Below are 19,560 nucleotides of genomic sequence, written 5' to 3' on the forward strand. Positions count from 1 at the left end.
ATTCCTATATCAAATCATTGTATGTGCAAATACGGAACAACTTCATGTAGTGCTCGTGAATGAAGGAAAGGGATATCTTCTCTGGGCCAGGTTCACAACAGTTGATCCTAATATTCAGTAACTCATTTTGCAAGTTAAAAAACTAATTTCCAAATAAAATCACATAATAAATTTAACATGCTGAAACCCATTTTGTTTGCTGTATTATCTCATAGCGAAGAAAGAAGATTAAATGTACAGATCAGAAAATATCTTTATGATCTTCAACTACACACAGAAAATTTCCCAGGAACATGGGAAAATGTGGTTAAGCAGCACATAATCTGTTTATTTAGCAGATTTAACATATTTTAATGTATTAAATTTATTTGCTTCTACCATCCAATTAGGGTATGCTATAGGTACAGGAATCAATTACTTCTCTATAAAACAACTATGGATGATTAATCCTAGGCTGGACTGATCATTACTTTGAATTTAGAGTATACTTTTTCTTCACTTTTATGTCCTTTTAATTCCCCCTATTGCAAAATGCAGCAAACAAAAGTATTTCAGAGGAATTCACACTTTGGTAGCATCTAAATGTCCGTGAGTTCTGCTTCATGATGTCTCTGTAATGGCCATAAGATCATTAAATCACCTCATAAATAAGCAATGTGTTAAAGAAATTATGCAAATGTGATGGCAAAATAATAAACCATTGATATGCCATTACTTAAAGGCTATTCTTAAAAGCTTAGGCATTTGGTGGTACAGTGGAACACAGAGTGAAGTGGGATTACTTGGGTTGGAATCCCTCTTTCCAACAACTGGCCGTATGCAAAGGGCACAGAGTCACAATGAGGTTCATGCACTGACCTGGTTCTTTTCATGGACAGAACAGAAAGCACTGAGCAGCACCCTAATGATGGGCAAGTGATTATAACGAGCAGCCACATGCAGACAGGTATCTCCTGCCTGCAAACAGAAACAAAGCTCTGAGCATGTAACCACAGTGAGAAAGCCTGCATTTGTCATGCTGTTTGGGGATGAAATAATCCTATTAAACCAGAAAGAGCCATAAATACCACACACCTCCACTGAATAGCTATGCTGTCTTCTCTCTAGTACAAAATGTGCTATCACGGGTGGAAAGTTTAACAAGAGGTGGGGTCAGGCAAGGTGGGGGCGTGAATTCACTGATGAGAAATACTAGAATTATAAAATGCTGGTTTACTGCACTACAAAACCTGAGTTACATTTTTCCATTAATCTCTTTTTCTGAACCACAAAACCAATGTGATCTGGAATCTCAATCAGGGAGTTGTACATAATGTAGAAAACATGAGGAATGGGGGCCAGAGCAGCATTCCCATGAGGAGTGGCACTTGTGCAGCTGAGACTGGGAGCTGGGAGCAGAGCCCCACACAGTTTCCACTTCTGTGTGTCTCTGCCCACTTTGTTATCAAGCAGAGACAAAAACATCTGGCTTCTTTTGTAGATTGGTTTTTTTCTTTGTCATGCCAGAATCATTGTAAAATAGGAGGAAAGCTGTCTGCAACTGAAGCCACCTTGAATCTACCTCCTTTGACAGACTGACACACAGTATATATGATCTGCAGGTCTGAAGACTTTCACCACTCTGGCATAAAACCCCTTTAGGTTTTCCATCTTTTTGAGAGAGGAGCCCTTTTGCAGAATTGCACAACAGTGTATGGGTCAGGCCATCAGGACCCCAAAAGGCAGGAAAGACCAGCTGCCTCAGTCTGTGCAACAGCTAAAACCCTTTTGGCTCCTTCCATCCCTGCTCAAGAGATGGGTAGAAGTAGTGCATCACTCAGTCCTACCAAAAGCATTCCTGTACATGATGTATACAATGGTTGACTAGTGGGTGTTTTCAATATCATTTATAATAAAAATCACAGCTTAAAGCCTTTCTGAGTATTTCTACAAGTTAAAGCAATACAGCTAAAACAAAATCACACAAAAATGAAAATGCTGTTTTCAAAACTCACATTATTTTTGAGGTCTGCTCGAGATCCTCCAAGTAACAAAACACGAGTACTCTGGGAATGGCTATTCTGGCAAGCCAGGTGAAGAGGTGTATTACCTGCCTTAGAGAAATGCAAGAAAATATAAAAGCCATTTAGAAATTGGACATAAGCATTAAAAATAAAACCTCACAGGTCTTCCCACATGAAGATCTACCCAGTGGTGGGAAACTATCACTGTTAGTTTCCCAAACACATGAGCTGAATGAACCTGGAGACTGAAATCCCCTCTTCATCCTGGCAACAGCTTACCTGGGATATAGTAAAGGTAGAAATTGGACAGTCTAATGATATCTGCATTGGTCAAGTCTGTTTGCAGGAAGCAAAGACTCTGGAAACTGTCTCATTTATTAATATCAAGTATTTCATTTAAAGAACTATAATTCTTGTGTCTGGGGTTTCCCCCATGCACACACACAAAGAAACACTGCCATGGCATGGCATCTCTGGTCTTGAGTGAGCCCAGCTGCAACTGCTGCAGGGGATTGGGCAGAACAAGGGTCACAACAACTCCTCTCTCCTTACGATTGTAACACAAACCTAAGTCTGGCTGGAGTTGTGGGTGGTCTCATAGGGCAGGATGCTGATTTTAGGCTATCAAGAAGCCTCGGAAAGCACATAAATCTCCAACAAAGATGAGAAGGGGGAAAAAACCCCACCCAAACTCCAGAGAATCACATGCTATTGTTCTTGAAAGAAGCCAACATGTAGTTTTTATGGATAGAAATCAAAGAAGCATTTGCTTGTGTTTTGTCTTTCTAACACTATTAAAGATTTTATTGGTCTGACAAGTTTTTCTGACAGCATTTGGCTTTTGTTGGCCTGAAAATGTCTATAGTTTTTTAGCTATTGAGAGCTAGAAATTAAATCACCTCAGGTAAAAAGGTTTCCCAGGCTTATGAGGCTGCCTGTTCACCTTGATTATGTCCTTTAATTTGTCCTCTGTGCTTTCAAAACACAGATCAAAGCTGCAGGGTTTGAATTACAAAAGGCCAACTCTTGATGTGGTCTTAGGTCTTTACTCCCTTGTTTCAGACTATTTCAGACCTGAAAGTAGTCTCCAAGCTGCGGCAAACATGAACATTTTCCTTCTCAGCTAAATTGTATTTAAGTGTGAATTTTTTCCCTCCTGGGTTTATATGTGAATATCTGCAATGCCTCTACCATTTGCTGTTTGGCAGGGAGACCCCAGTGGGAAGGCAAGAGGTCCCATGCAGCATGTGATGAGGACCTCAATGCTGGGAGAAGTCATGGTGCTGACTCCTGTCTTCTACCACTTCACAGGATTTGACAAATCTAGCAGCCCGTATCTGTCCCATCCAGCCAAGATCACACAATTCCCAGATGTAAGACAACAGCCCATGGGACACTCTGGCACATGGCATCAGCCCTGGCTGCCAGAAAAGCTGTCAGAATGCTTATGCCTTGTCATCAGTAACACAAAAAGCTGAGAGACCAGAGGAACCATTTGGGGATTAAGTAGACTTAAGCTCTTCATTTTTCTTGAAGTTAAAAGGGGTAAAAACATGTGGAAGCATGCATAATTCCCACATTTTTCAGCAGCTCCTGAGAACAGATCTTGTCCATTAAAAACCACCCAAAGAGCGAAATGCTAAGGGAGAGGATTGTGAGGGTAAGACATCAAAGGCCAGCACAGGAGCTGTTCACACAATACTAAAGTTTGCCAGTCATATTTCAGCCATCAACCCTGCTGAGCTATTCTGTGCACATACTTTCCCAGAGAGGTTGTCTCCAGCTGATATAGGCTGGCTTGTAAGCTAAATCTTCTAATTCCCTGAGGCATCCAAGCATGCAGGATAACCAGACTTGCATCTTAAGCCCACACCTTTGTACAGAAGTGTATGTACATACACAGACAAGTGTATCCAGGGGTAGAAGCATAATGGTTCACAAGATTTTATAGTCTTGACTTTATAGTCAAGCATGGGAAGTTTTCTGAAGTACCTTTGATACAAATCTAGGTGGATATTACAGCAAAAATAAAAAGAAAATAAAAAATAGTAGTTGAAATAATATAAAAGAAGGAACACACATAAAATAATATCAAAGATTATGTAATTACAGACCAAAGTAACAACTGTACATCATAAATGTACAAACACATGGTTATATACTGCATATAAATGCATATACAGAAACACTATGCCCAGGCAACGTGCCTTTTTACTCTAAATCTTAGACTTTGGCCAGCTGTCTTGGCTCTTCCCCAGTCCCTTTTAGTTGTTGTTTTAGAGACACACTTACCGAAAAAAGCTCAGAGATCCCACAAAGCCATCCCAAAGTCCTCTTACCTCTAATGAAGGGCACAGTGCCAACTGTGTGATCTGACCGACCCATCTGCACAGGGATCCAAACTCTGACTCCTCTCACACCAGAGACTGCTACCACTATTTGCTAGACTATTCCATTAGCTTTTGAATTAGTGAATTGAAATGTCCCACAGTTATAACAACCAGAGTGGAACTAAAACCCCATGCTTTGTTATTCCTTCCTCTAAACGGCTCACAAGGTATTATAAATAACTAAAGAAACATAATCCAGGTTCATTACAAGATTTTGGGAAGAGACTATGCTAATATATTAGGAAGAATTTAGTAACAAAAGATACACTTCCTCCCCCCCCCCATGGCTTACATTCCTTTGGCTGTTGAATTCCTGGAAAAAACCCACATTTTCAATACCATTTTCCTATTAGTACAATTCATTTCCATTTTAAATCATACCAATCACAATGAATCTCCTTGGTATAAATTAGAGCACCATGGAGATTTCCACAGGAATGGCAGTGTTCCTCAGCTGTAATTAATGTATCATTCAATGTGCTATTGAGTTTATCCAGCATCAGCTGTCAAAATATGAATTTCCTAATGCCTGTAGATGAACCATCCAGGCGTGACAAATGCAAAAAAAAGAAAAAAAAATATCAAAAAATCCCACTAGGAGCTGGTCCCCCCACCTGCTGAGAAATGCCATGACCAGAAATATCCAGTTCTGAGAATCGGCCACCTTATACCAGAACTGAAAGCTCCTCCTGCATGGGTCTCACCTTGTTCTTGGCAAGAACGTTGGCTCCTGCTTTAACAAGCACTTTGGCAGACTGACTGAATCCATGCCAACAAGCTTCATGAAGAGCAGTGTTCCCATCCTGAGGAGCACACACACAAAGAGGAGAAGGTTATGTGCTGCATAACCTGCTCTCTTAAAAAATATTTTCCTTTCCTACTAGCTTATTTCCTATTTTATTTTTAGAAGATGGCAAAAAATAGGGTTATTTCTTTTGTCCGGAACTTGAAATTAGTTATATTTGTTCTCAAACTACACTTAAAGCCTGGGATTCTCAAGTTGCTGAGATAATCATGGGAAACCGCAGTGTTTTGAGCAGGATGTAGTATGGTTGGACATTACTTTATTTCTTCCCTTAATGAGCTGAAAACAGACTCTTAACCAAAAACTATCAGCCTAATATAAAAGCATAACTATATCAGCAACTTATATTAAAGAAATGGTACAGCTTTTTTATTTTCAACGTAACTGTTGCAATTACTTTCAAAGCATCAGATACTTACTCAGAAATATAAACTATAACTTTCTCTCTGAGACCTTAATATTACTGACTGGTAAGGGTGCCATCCCACAGGGCTTTGCTTTTGCCTGTTACCTTGTCTTGTCTGTCCAAAGCACACCCCTCTTGAATCAGAGTTGCTATGATATCGGTGTTCCCTACCACAGCAGCTCGGTGCAATGCCGTCTGATCACCCTGCAAAAAGAAGCAAATTTGTAATTGGTACCATTCCCATCTTATTCTGACTCACTGCAAATGCAAGCAACACACACAGGGGCTGCATCTTCAACACACATACTGTTTAAATCCAAGCTGCCTTGAAAACAGTCCCTGTAAACAACTACCAATAAAGTTTCCAAGATCAATGAAGTAAGTGAAAGTATCAAACAAACTGTTCACAGAATTTTGCAAGTCATCACAATCCCATACACAGCGTTGAAACATTCTAAAACTGGTGGTATTAGAAGGCAGTGAATCAAACACGTTTGGCACAACGTGGTGGGGGAAAAAAGTTTTCCCCCTGGAGTTAAAAAAATGGTAACCCCCGAGGGGGTGGTGTCCCTTGGGGTTAATCCAATCAGCACTCATGCAAAATTTAAATGTATCACAACCAGATTGGAAAAGAAGGACGATGAGGTAGTAGTTGGAGAGAAGTGGCCATATTCTGAGACCACGAGGAGAGGGGTCCGGAGCCCCGTTCGGGGCTAGGCCCCCCCCAGCCCCCGGCTGAGGGGCTGCAGGAACTTAGCTACAGATACCTGGCCCAGTCTAACACTGTTCTAAGAGCTGGGTGAAGTTTCTCCACTGTGAGCAGCAGCAGGAACAGCGGCAGAGACAGCAGTGAATGGAGAGACTACGGCTGAAAGCCAAGAGATAAGATGCAGCAAAAATGGCCTGCAGCCAAGCAGGAAGACACAGAGATCTCTAATGGAGAGAGAGAGAGAGAAGTAAGCTCTACAGAGAGAGAGTTTGGGGTAAGAACTGAACTGAATTCCCCAAAACCCCTCTGAGACCTCCTACAGAGGAGAGGTGGTGGACTCCTACTTGAAGTGAGTCTCAGAATGCAGCAGTACCGGAGAGAGGAGCTAAAAAGCTCGAAGACATCCCGGAGCTGGACCGGGACGGCCAGATGGAATGTGGAGGGGGTGACCTTGGCCCCCCCCGCTGCTGCCAAGCTGGTAGTTTTGAGACAGAGCACAGGAGCTCTGGTAGAACTCTTGAGGCAAAGACTTTCAACTGAAAGCTGCCCGAGATGTTCTGACTCAGAGGTAAACCCCCTGAGGAAGGGACTTTCACGAAGATGCCCCTGCACTTAGTGATATGCCCGTGCTGAAGCGAGTTTTGTCCCTGCTGGCTGTCCACGGATGAGACCTTTGCTTGGAGTCGAAAGGCCGAGAGGGGTGAGAGGAGACCTCCTTGTGTGTATTGGAAAGAGATCCAGCTACAACAGTCCAGCTACAGCTGCTGCATGAAAGAAGAGAGACACTGCTGCCCTGAGAGTGGAAAGGATCTTTCCTTTTCCCTTCTGGACTTTTATTGGAGGGAGAAGAGATTGATCCATTGTAAATACTGATTTTTCATAGGAGAGATAGTTAAGATTATGGATATACTGTATTATAATATTTATTTGTGTAGTCATTGTAATATAATTTCCTTCACCCCATATTAAGTCTTGTGTTGTGTCTGGAAAACCCATCTCACACTGGGGTGAGATGTGGGAGGGAGGCTTGGAGCCGGGAATTGGATTTTAGGAGTCTCAAACTACGACACTAATAATCAACAGTATCTGTAGGGAACTACAGGGAATTACAGGCTGTCGCAATTCATCATAATGATCCTCCAGTACTTACACTAACTGGATGAGGCTCTCCTGTTTTGACTCTGATTGCTCCATCAGCCCTGCTTAGAATAAGGAGCACAAGATGAGATCAGTCTCTTCAGTACCTCTGATGAATTTACCAGTTAGTGTTACGAGTGGAGGCAACTTTATGATGAGGACCACAATGGCAAGACTTGATTCACTCAAGCAGTTGAGCAATCTTGAGGTCCAAACAACTTTCATTTCTCACTGACCTGCCACGTAGCAGCAACACACAAGTTTCTTACATCAGTTTATTTCCTTTATGGCCAAGGTTCCAAAAGAAATGATGCTGATGTGGTCATCTTGTCTGACTGCCCATCTATCTCCCCTCTAACAACTGCTGAACTCATTTGCTGAATTACAGAACCCAAGATTAATTTTCTACAAGCCTTCCAGAAACTGAAAATTAGGGAGATGCAAACCACTGGACCTGCCCAATGGGGGTTATCTATATATTTTTATGTGCATGTTGGTGAGACCCTGATAAACGAGGGGAAAGAGAAGGATTTATGCAGCAGTGTGTAGGGATGTAAGACACTGATTGATGGGAAAATGAGCTGCAGTAGCTCCACTACTGCCACAACAACTGGTCTTGGCTTTTCTTTGAAATCACTTTGAACCCACAATGCTGAAGCACAGCCTGAGTCCACAAGCAAAGACAGGTTTCAAAGCTACACACAGCCTTTTTCGGGATGAAAAAACAGAGAGGGAATCCAATCCACTTCTACCTATCTAGATAATGGTCACCACAAACACACGCAAGGCAGAGATACGTCATGTATCCTGGGGGAAAAAGGCCTGCAGGAAGCTAGTCCTAAACAGAACAAAATTTCTCTGCTACAAATCTGTATCAGATAATAGCATATTATATTAAATACTAAAACTAGAGGAATTTCTGTGTTTTCTGTTCTACAGTCTACAAGTCTTTAGAAAACTGGCTAATTTGAATAATTCGTTCTCAAAGGTAATTAGCAGCTGACTTAAAACTTGCTCTTCATGGGGTTCTTTTGTGCTAATGATACCAAACTAGTTATTAATCTATATAGAAAAAATGAGCATTACCAACTATAACCTTTCAATAATCCCTAAATCATTAAATTGGCTTATAGTCATGAAGTTGATTTTAAAAAATTATGTCGAAGGTCCTTTTTTAAAAATTGCTATGTTTTTTCTCTAGAGGCTACATACTTTTACTTTCATTCTTGCAATTGGAAATGTATTTGAAGAGCTTTTGAACAAAGACAGTAATGCTTCCAAGAAGTGGGACTTTCAGAAAAGCACAAAGTGTTGGAAAACTGACAGCATTGCAAGTGCTCTGAATTTCTGTATTTGTTCCAAATTCAAAGACAATCAAAATGTTATGAAAAATGTCCAAATTATACCATCTCACAAGTGCAAGTGTCAAATAGTTACCAGTAACTATGACTATATGGAAATTTGCTCAACAACAAGCTGAGGAAGAACTTAATACCCTTTTCTTGAAAATGCATGGCACTGATGACTGGTGCAGCTACTGCTACTGCAGCAATGGGTAACGTGGGCAGTGCAAAAGTCATTTTATCTGACTGTCACAAAGTGGAAAGTAATCCACCAACCTATCCCTGCCAACTAGTATTGCTGCACCAGCAAAACTACAGAAGATATTATAAAACAGACTAAAACAAGATGGCAACTGCCATTGCAGTGAATGGAGTTTGAACAGTGAATGGTTAGTAGCTACTTTACAGTCTAAGAAATTACTGTGGAGAAGATTAAACTGGAGGCAGGAATGGCTTGTACTGAATTTAGTTTGTAATTAAGGATCTTCTCACTGGGTCAGTTTAAAACAAGGCTGTTCCTGTCATTAGCCCAATCTCATCACAGTAATTGCAGTGAGGTCAAAGGCCATTCAGCTTTTTAGAGTGTGTTGATATTACAGCTACTTTTAATGGCATCTCATTTCATTCATGGCTGGGCTTCGCGAACGAAAATTTGGGAAGGGCTCTACCCATGTTTGTTACAAGCGCGCTGGTGGCTAAAAAGGCCAATATGAGACAGGCATGTCCGGTTGCAAAAGGCACAGCAGAAAGACTCCTTAGGTGGTATATTCTGCAGGGCATGATTCTTTCTCCATTGTCTTTTCTCCTCAAGGGTGATCCTGTGAGCTTTCTCAAAAGCATCAGCAGCGTTACAGATGGTGTGTCTCCAAGCCTCCCGATTGGAGGCCAGAGTAGACCAGTTATGTTGATCAATATGGCCAAGGCTGAGATGTTGTTTCAGGGAGTCCTTGTATCTTCTCTCCAGGGCTCCTCTCTTGTGGCAGCTGGTGGCAAGTTCACCATAAAGTAGGATCTTAGGGAGGTAGTGGTCCTTCATCCTTGAGATGTGCCCTGCCCAGCACAGCTGTGTTCTCAGCAACATGTCCTCAATACTTGTGATTGCTGCTTCTTCTAGAACAGATGTATTAGTCACATAATCTGACCAGTGGATGTTTAGGATTGTACAAAGACAGCGTTGATGGAAGCATTCTAGGATTCGCAGGTGGTGGCGGTAGATGACCCATGGTTCTCACCTAAAAAATCCATTGCGCAGGCTCGAAGGCTTTACCCACATTTGCAAAGCCCTGTATCGACATCTTCTACAAATGGCATCTCATTTAATTTCAAAACAAACACATTTGTTTATTTGGAAAGCAGGAAGCACGTCTCACTGCTGCAAGAGCACATCTCCCTTGGGGAGCCCAAACCCATGTGCTGGAGTAGGACTGAGACAGCTTCAGCCATGCCTGAGCTTTGTCCCATATTTTATTCTGGTCCCTGAAGTGGAAGCCGAGGTAAGTGAAAGGATGCAAGTCCTCCAAATGGCAGGCTCAGGTGCCTCCTGTTCAAGGTGTGGGCTTTGGTGCCGACATCTTCCCTACACAGCATGGGAAGAGCCAAGCATTTAAGAGTAAGGTCCAATCCACACCCTGACTGGGCAAAATAAACACCTCATCCCTGTAACAGGGACTGTCAAAGGATATCTCAAACCCTGTTTCACCGACTGAGGCACCTCCTAGCGACAAGATGGCACATATCAGTGTCCTGGTGTAGGTCCATACCTACCACCCCCTGGCCCCTCAGCCAGCAGGACAGAGCAGGACTCGGTCAACTGTTCCCTCAGACCTCAGCACAAACATTAACCTTAAACTGCTTAAGGTGCTGTGAAAGCTGAATGACCAGATTGCAATGCCCTCTGTGTGAGAGTCACTGAGCGCCCCAGTCATGGACGGCAGAGCCCACCTTATAAATAACACTGCCTGTCCTGCTGCACTCTAACCTGTCTTGCCTTCCCATCAGCAGTGGAGCAAATCCCTACCTTGACTTTTATGGAGTCAGAGAAAAGAGATACAATTTTTCACAGTATGAATTTTCAGACAGTGTAATCACTGACTTGTGCATCTTTTATTAATTGCTAAAATAACTGTCTCTGAAAGCACTCATCGGATTTCTGCTTTTAGCAAGGCATTAGGGGGCCCTTCCAGAGGCTCAGAGAGCAATTACAGCGGTAAATGTGTATTAACTGTCCAGACTATTATGCTGGGCACAATTTATGATCCTATTTGCAAGAGATTTATGCCTTCGGAACAGACTGCAGATCAGTAGCAATGAAGAGGGATAACTCCAGTGCTGTGTCACACAAACATGACCTTGACAGAAAACGGTCTGCCTAAATGCAGATGTGGGCCCAAAGCCAAAAAGACTTAAGTGAGGCTAGATAGAAGTAAGGCACTAAGGTCTACACTGGTGAATCTTAAACCCCCTTACTCAAACTCCGCCTAGCCCTGAAGGCAACTCAGACTCATTCCACTCCAATGCCCTGGACATCTCAGTGTGCAACACTGCCACAGGGCACTGTTGTCATGGTGGCACTGCACACCCTTGCCCTGCTGCAGCCCCTAAAGCAGACATCTCTCCTCTCTCTCACCCTACGAGTGCTCTCCTCATGTGCTTGCTGGAAGAAGCTCCATGCATGCTGCAGGTATGCCCATCACCCTTCAAAATGAGGCCAGTGAAGAAAGTGGCCACTGGCTCTTCTGCAGCAGCCCAGAGGTTACTTGCACAGTTTGTCTTGCTGTGACAGCACTGCAGTGTTGAAAGCGCTCCACTTTTAAGAAAAATCTTGGTATTCATTGGGATAGAAAGAGGAAGACACTGGGAGACTGGGATAGAAATCTGCATCCCCTGATGCAGAGGATGCTGGACCGCACATCTGAGAGCTCTACCTGTAACAGGGCTGTTACACAGCAGAAAGTAAATTTCCAAAGGGTGAAACCATGTTCTTTATAGAGAGCTTAAACACCTGCTGTCAGGGGAGGGTTGCAGGCTGGGAGTTCTGACAAAAGGCAGATACTTAAATCTTGACCTCTCCACAGACTTCAGCCTTACCCTTCCTTTAGCACTTGTGCATTGGCTAGGCTGGTGGCATTTGCTCAGTGTCCTGGTTTTTGCAACTACCTCCCTGACTACCTTAAAACAGTGGATGCAACCACTGGGAACAGGCACCTGGAAACTGGACAGGCAGCTATTTTACATGTGAAGTTCACCCCAAGGGAAATGAAACAATACAAGTGACTTACAAAACAGTTTCAGATAGACTTCTGAACAGCTCTTATGTGTTACTGGAGTTTCTATTATAGACTCTACTACCCAAAATGAGTGAGATTTGGTTTATGCTAGTTTGTAATACCTGTTAATTTTTCCTTTCTCTGATTTAAAAAAAAACAACCTATAACCACCATAATTTGTTCTCCTGCACACTCCTATTCTCCAGAGCATCCATCAGTTGTACGATCTCCCTTAAAGCCCTTCTCCAGTGCCACACTTTACCTTCTCGCTGTCCTTCTATGTTTGCAGAAATCAACAGACTGTCTTGCTACTGGAGAGTTGCACCACAATCACAGAATCACAGAATGGTTTGGATTGGAAGGGACCTTAAAGATCATCTAGCCCAACCCCTCCACCATAGGCAGGGACACCTTCCACTAGACCAGGCTGCTCAAAGTCCCCACCCAGCCTAGCTTGGAACACTTCCAGGGATGGGGCATCCACAGCTCTGGCCAACCAAAAAATATCAGCAAAAACTCATGGCTTCAATCCCTGATACAAAGTGCTGGATGGCACTTGCAAAGTCATTTACTATAAAATCAAGCCACTAAATTCACAGTAGAAATATCAAAATATTTTAAAGTTAAAATATAACTAAGTGTTGAATATTTGCAGGACCATACAAGCATATGTGGATAATCTGAAGCAACCCTCACAAAGGCAACTTGAATATGCCCTCATGTTTCTCAGTGTGTCTGTGCTGCCTTCCTCCTCCTTTGCTGAAGAGACAGTCGTCATGATACACAGGGAAAACAACTTCACTCTGAACAATAAATGATGATGCATGATCAGCAGAAGTGATCAAGGCGTGAAAAATAATCATGAATGAAACAAATTACTGTCTAAGTGAAATGGAAGCACAGGAATAAGCCACTTTGCATATTTTCATTCAGCTAGAAATGATTATGAACCCTGGGTTACTGCTCCATTATTTGAAACTAATTTTCTGCTTCTTAAATTGGAGCTTCCAGAAGGGAAGTTTCGGGGCCTCTGGTCTTTGTTTTAAATGACATTGTTTTCCCAGTTAGACCTTCCGAGAGTGCTTACAGGGCAGGGAAAGCTGATGCAGAGCACCCAGCACCAAGCCGGCCATGCAGCCATGCAGCGCCGCAGAGCTCAGCCATGCCAGGTCGCCCGGCCAAGGTTTCGCAGCATGCACTGTGCGAGGTGTCAGGCTCAAGGCAGGGAGGATGCACAAGAGTTCTAACCTCCTTCTCTCTCTCTGATCTTCTAGGTTCCTTCCTAGCCTTTCTCTTCTGGTTTCTCTTATTTTTTTCATCCTTGATTTCCTTCACCGGAACAACCTTCTCCTTGACTATTTCTGAGGTGTGTGCTGTATGGATACTCATTGACCACTCAGAGATGGCATTGGGATCCCAGTAAGAGTTTTCAGTATTGGCAGGGAGAAGAAAAGAGTTAGCTCCCGGGGTGGCGTATTCTACAGAGCTGGACTCCACCGGCTGAAATTCATAATAATCCCACTCCAGGCCACTGGAGGTCATTCTTCAACTAATTCTTACGGCTCTTAACCATGTTTAAAGAATGCATCTGTAGAACATGAAGGGAGCATTTTAATCTCTCCACAACATTTAGCAACTTTTAAGTTTCTGCTTATCAGGTGGCAAATTAAAAGTTGGTCTTGAATTTGTTCAAAATAAAATCTTTAGGTTTCTCGTTATTTAGAAAAATAAAATGTAGATCATCTTTTTGGATTCTTGTGTGTTATCACAATGACACAGACCAAAATCAACAAAGTAATTTACTTTTCAAACAAATATTATAATCCCCACTCTCACAAGCATTTTCACATCTGAACCTAAATCTGTATTCCTGAAAAACAGCAGTGAAATGGACAGATGTTAATCAGCACTTGAAACTAAGATGCCTTCACTGCCACATAAGCACACAGTAAAAGTGGCAGAGGGCACAATCAATAGGTGGCAACTAAAAGAGACTATGAACAAATTCTGTGAGGCATAAACTGTAAAAATGAATTACACAAGGAGAAACCATAAATAGAGAACTTTCTTTGAAGACCTATGTAAAAGGAAAGCAGAAATATTTTAGTTAATGCCTATCACAAGCAAAAATCTTCATTTGGAGTTTTAGACTTCCTTCTCCTACAATACAAATCCAAATATACCCTCTGAGACTCAGCAAGTCCCAAGGCTCTCCTCAATCCCAACCAAATTACTAGTACTAAATACAAAGCTAAAAATCAAAATACATTTAAACGAAACAGAATCTATGAATCCAGCATGCATTTATTCTTTCATATTAATCACCACATTTAGAAGCATTATCCAATTGTTGTTAGCAAAGTCCCTGAGAAGTTTGCAAGACAAGTGAAATAGGTCTTCTACAAACTGCATATTTCTACAACTACAAGACTCTTTACTGAACTGAAATGATGCTAAACATTGATTTACTGTTTTTCCATTACAGCTATCAGGTTTATATATAAACAGCCTAGATTTTATTCCTAGAGGATTAAAAATAATAAACCAGACTTACTCAAAAACCAGTTTCCACAGAAACTCAATTTGACCAAATCAGTGGAAGCTCTTGCTTTCTTAAAGCAGCAACTTGCTTTTCTCAGGAAAACTGACTGTACTTGTAAAGTACCTGCAATTTTGTCTTAAATACCTGATGAATCATTTTCACCGGGAGAAGTCAAAAAACATACCCAAGGTACATCTGAATAAACTGACAGTTCCACTGCACTTGCAAATATGTTCCATTTCACAGATGAGCACAGTGAAAGAATAAAGAGTGCAGGAAGCAAATTTTCTTCCTAGAAAAACAAGTTTCCCTGTGAAAGGCTGGCCACATCAGTACCACAGTCCTAAGCTCGTCAGACAAGCTGCTCACATGTCACAGGGAATCAGCTACTCATGCAGAGGAAGAAACCAGCTTTCTAATTTCTATAGATATTTAACTCTCTAGATGCAAATGAATGCCTATGGGGATTTTCAAAAGGCACCTAGAAATTTCCAGTGTCCTTCTAATAGTCATACAGATGCCTCTACTAACCATCTTTGGACCTTTAGGTCCTTTGAAGACTCTCCACCTTTACAGGGGGAAAAAAAGCAACCCTTCCTCAAAGTTCTTCCAGCGTGCCATCAGAAGTTAGCAATTAAATCTGCAGAAATGATGTTTATTCGACTGCTATTTCACAGTTCAATCTATACCATTTTTCATCAGAGTGAGATAACTAAATCCGTGTTACCTCATGTTACCATGTGCCTCAAAGGCTGTTCCAAGATTAGAACTACTCTTACAGAAACCTGAGAAATTTCAGTAACTTACATGTTTTACTGAATGAAAAAAAATTTGCTGAAAGTTGGTTTCATTGTGCTGGTGCTTCATCGCACAACAGTTTCACAGATGCGACCACCCCCACATCATGCGTGGTTGCCAACAGGACGATCTCCCTGCAGTGCTGCACAGTGCTCTGGGCAGCTGCTCATACCTTAGATGCTGAGGGATGTGCCTACACAAAAAGCATCTCCCACTTCAGGTCAACATCACAACTGGTTGTGGTCCCTACCTGACATCCTTCAGTGCATTCCCACAGAGCACAATGAGCTCCTAGAGCATTTCTACAAAAAGTGGCAGACGATGACTCTCACTGCTCTTCACACCCACCTGGCACAGCTAGAGCTCTTATAAAGTTCTGCAGCTTGAGCAAGAGGACCAAACTATTCATTGAAAACCACCACATTTTACATTGTCTCCCATGCAGTTTTGCATATCCAAATTGGAGGTTACATCTCTGAATTAGAAAATAGACAGATTTTGCTTTCATTTAATCCTACTTCAAAGAAGTGAAGGTCCACTGTTACTTGCAAATCATCTTTCCCCCTCCACTGCAAGCAAGAAGGTTTTATCTACTTACATCATCCTGAATATCCAGGTCACAACCTGCCTTCAACAAAATCTGGACAACATGGAGATGACCTTTGTGGGCAGCAAGATGCAGGGGGGTCCGGCCATGCTATGAATGAGAAGAAAATAATAATACATTAGGGTGAATTTTTATGCATGGCAGTTAAATATAATTTTATCTGCTTTTCATCATTCTTCTGTTTGTACCTCAGTCCCTGAAACCTGCAATAGCAGCAACTGACATATATTAGTGTGTCAAAGGCTTTATCTTAGTTTTGTGTATGCTGAATATTCCTCCTCCCCCTTCTGTAACGTTTCAGTTTATCCCAATGACACTCTACAAAAGGGATATCACATTCACGTAAGGGTACTTCCTTAGAAATTCAGATCCAGCTCTGTGTCCATGCCTAAGCAGAATTCATGACCCTTTTGTTTCTGTCCCTCTGAAGCACAGAACTGTCAACCACTTTCAACTTCTCTCTGTACAGCAAAGTTGCAGTAGCAGGTTAATTCATGTATTGTAGTGGGCACCTTCTTTGTGACAGAGACAAGAATTACTGAACTGTTGTGCATGACAGATGCTCCCATGAAAAGGAATGGAAGACTTGTAGTCACTCCAGTGACTTCATGTATATGACAACCAACTTCATTTTGCTAAAGATCTGTGAGGTTTTTTTTGGACAATACTTATTTTTAAACATTATCTTTCTTTCGCTCTTTCTCTCTGAAATCTCAAGGCATCAACATGAACACTGAGTGAAACACCTCAAGGTCTGTTAAACAGCAACATTCTAAAACTGTTCACTGCAGATTATTTAATCACAAATAAGCAAACAGGATTCCAGCCATTGCTAAATTCACAAAGTATCTTCACAAAGACTGCTGCTTTCTCTACTAGGCATTTTATGAGATAAAAAAGAGTCACATTACGCTTCACCTCTATCTATTATATATCTATTACTTCATTACTGGTGCTATTGTCTATTTTTCCATCCAATGATTCCACCCAAGGATTTACCCTGCAAAGGAAGATAAACAGCCCTACAATATTACCTACAGAAGGAGCAAACACTTCAAAAGCTATTTGACTACTAGTGGCTGAAGTAAGCAGAAGGCAACTATCAGTTCTCTGACATTTTAAGCAACTTCTTCAGTGAGAAAACTACTTCAAGTACATAATAAACCAAGCTCCAGACAGGATTGTTTTCATACAGTGAATCCCATACCCACCCACATAGCTGGTAAAACCTTGGTAACTCAGCCTCTTCAGAGCAAAAAGAAAAAACAGAACGGCTGGGGACAAAATGTCTGATTACTGATCAGTTGTGTTGTGCTTCAAAAACATTGTGTTGATTAATTGCCCTACATTATTGATTTGAAGGGCTAGATCTAAGGGCAAAGTCCTCATCCACTCTGACACATGGGTTTCTCAAAACCCAAACATTGTCTCCCATTAGTAGCAGCAGTTCATTCCCATGGGGGAAACTTCCATTCCTGTTTTGCTGAAGGTGTGGGAAGAGCTCACTTTCAGCTGTCACCACTGCCCCTGGGCACCATCCACCCTGTTGCCTGGGTGCCTCTTGCTCGATCTGGTCACAGGTCCCTAAATGCCTGGCCCTACGTGGAAGGGCACTCAGCTGCACTGACCACATTTCCTTCTGCATCAGCTTGGAGGAGAGCCAGGGATATGTCACTGTTCCAGGTAACTCGATAGCAGAAGGCATAAAAGTCCCCAGGCAACCCAGGTGAAAAAAAAAAAAGAGAGAAAACAAAAAGAACCCAAATTGACAAACAATTCTCGGCTATGAACAATATGTTTGGATTATGAATATGTGTGTCAGCACATTCAGATTTACAGGTTCTGACTTTTCTGCATTACTTAATGCCAATATGTAAATCACCTAATCCAGGCATCTATCTCATTTCCCAGCAGGTTATTAATATATTGTAAAAACAATTTATAGCAATCTGTACGTGGATCAGGAAAAATCCCAAACCAACCCAACTTGAAGCCAGTTCATGTACATTAGAAGGAAAATAGTGTCAACAACATGAGTACATCCCAACAGGAAAACTTTCTGATAAGATAACCAGCTCTAACCACCAAAAAAATGCTGACATACAGCCAAAGGCACTGTGTTAAAAGTAAACTATGAAAACAGAATAGGAGTTTGTATCAATATGAGAGGCATGTTTTCCTCAACCATCACATGTTCCTAGGCAATTGTGAGACAGATTGTGCCTGCTGGCAGGGCACAAGCACAGGAAAAGGCTGCAAAACCACAGAAGATTGAGATCACATGACCTTCACCTGCCCATTCGGTGCCTTAAGCCACATTAAAATAAAGCTGCCCGAAGAATGGGCTTAATCTGGAGGAGGCTGCCCTCACTCCAGGGAGCACTGCTGTCCTGTCCCTGGAACCTACCCAACAGGATATGGGTGCTGGAGGAGGAGAGAGCACTTGCTGGAAGAGGCCACTGCAGGGCCAGGGATAGCTGCAAGCAAGGGCCTGGATGTTCCTGTCATTCATTGAAGAGAGGTTCATGTTAACTGTGCATTTCCGCTATCGTCATCCCCAAAGCATTCAAAAACGTTATCCAGGTCCCTAAAACTCAGGTTGTTTTTTGGTTTTTGTTTTTGTTTTTGTTTTTGTTTTAAATAAATTAATAATTGGGTTGAAAGACTAAAGGACCACTTTTATTCCACAGGGTTTGTGTGTTTCAGATTCTCTATACAGAAACATAGGTTCAGAGGCATCTCATCTATTGGAGACCCCTAGAGAGAGAGACCTTCAGTAACCAGAGCTTCTGCACACCTGCAGTCTTTGAGTTCTTCCCACTTTAAAGGGACACTATAAACAAAAACTGTGACACTACCAGGACAGGAGAGTGGGAAGAGAATCAATTCCAGCACATTACACTAATTAGAGGTTCAGGCTTTTGAAAGAGCACCAATCATCTCAAGATTAATCATAACCCTGCAAAAACTGGCAATGCCAGATTTTCTTTTTCTTCCCAGTAACATTCAAAATGAGAGCAGAGATGGGTGGTACAGATGGACAGTGTTCCAGTATGGGCAACACAAACACTGGAAAAACATTCCCACCCATTTCCCCACACAAACATACACACAGGTATGTATGTCCATATGCATGCACACACTAATCCAGAACAAACCGTGAGGAAGGGATAAGGAGTTTGGGTGCCCTTCATGCTGTGATGGCAAACTTGGAGCACAGCAAGCTTTGGAGAGAAACACTGAATGAGTTTCTGCCACAGCAGCAACAGTCAGGGCTGCTTTTGCCTTCACGCCTGTAAGTCAAACTAATAGCCCACAGAGTTCTTCTCTCACAGCAATGCACCCTACCCAAAATATATAGATGGAAGAGAGATGAAGACAGACAGACAAATCTCCCTCTGTGTGTCTCCTCCATAAAGACATTTTGCACTCAATGCTGCAGCACCAAAGAGGGGGTGTATTGAGTCTGGCTGAGCTGGAGTTCATTTCTCATAGTAGCCCTCACAGTGCTGTGCTTTGCATTGGTAGCTAGAAGGGTGTTGATAACACACCAG

The 19,560-nt window shown here is 42.1% G+C and overlaps 1 protein-coding gene across 10 annotated transcripts in view; it reads right to left on the reverse strand.

Annotated features, from left to right (window-relative positions):
• The window catches only part of ANKRD6 (ankyrin repeat domain 6), a 103,642-nt gene that overhangs the window by 14,461 nt on the left and 69,621 nt on the right, over window positions 1–19,560 (reverse strand). For 5 of the 10 annotated variants that reach the window (XM_032683398.1, XM_032683394.1, XM_032683396.1 and 2 more), the window contains 5 exons: window positions 15,998–16,096; window positions 5,710–5,808; window positions 5,098–5,196; window positions 1,995–2,093; window positions 859–957 (listed from right to left, as the gene is read on the reverse strand). In XM_032683398.1, coding sequence (XP_032539289.1) covers window positions 859–957; window positions 1,995–2,093; window positions 5,098–5,196; window positions 5,710–5,808; window positions 15,998–16,096 — 495 coding nt within the window. Of the gene's footprint in view, window positions 1–858; window positions 958–1,994; window positions 2,094–5,097; window positions 5,197–5,709; window positions 5,809–13,307; window positions 13,648–15,997; window positions 16,097–19,560 lie in introns of all 10 variants that reach the window. The other 5 variants (XM_032683391.1, XM_032683392.1, XM_032683393.1 and 2 more) reach the window with 2 other exon arrangements.

This window comes from Chiroxiphia lanceolata, chromosome 3, assembly GCF_009829145.1.
Source record: "Chiroxiphia lanceolata isolate bChiLan1 chromosome 3, bChiLan1.pri, whole genome shotgun sequence".
Lineage (NCBI taxonomy): Eukaryota > Metazoa > Chordata > Aves > Passeriformes > Pipridae > Chiroxiphia > Chiroxiphia lanceolata.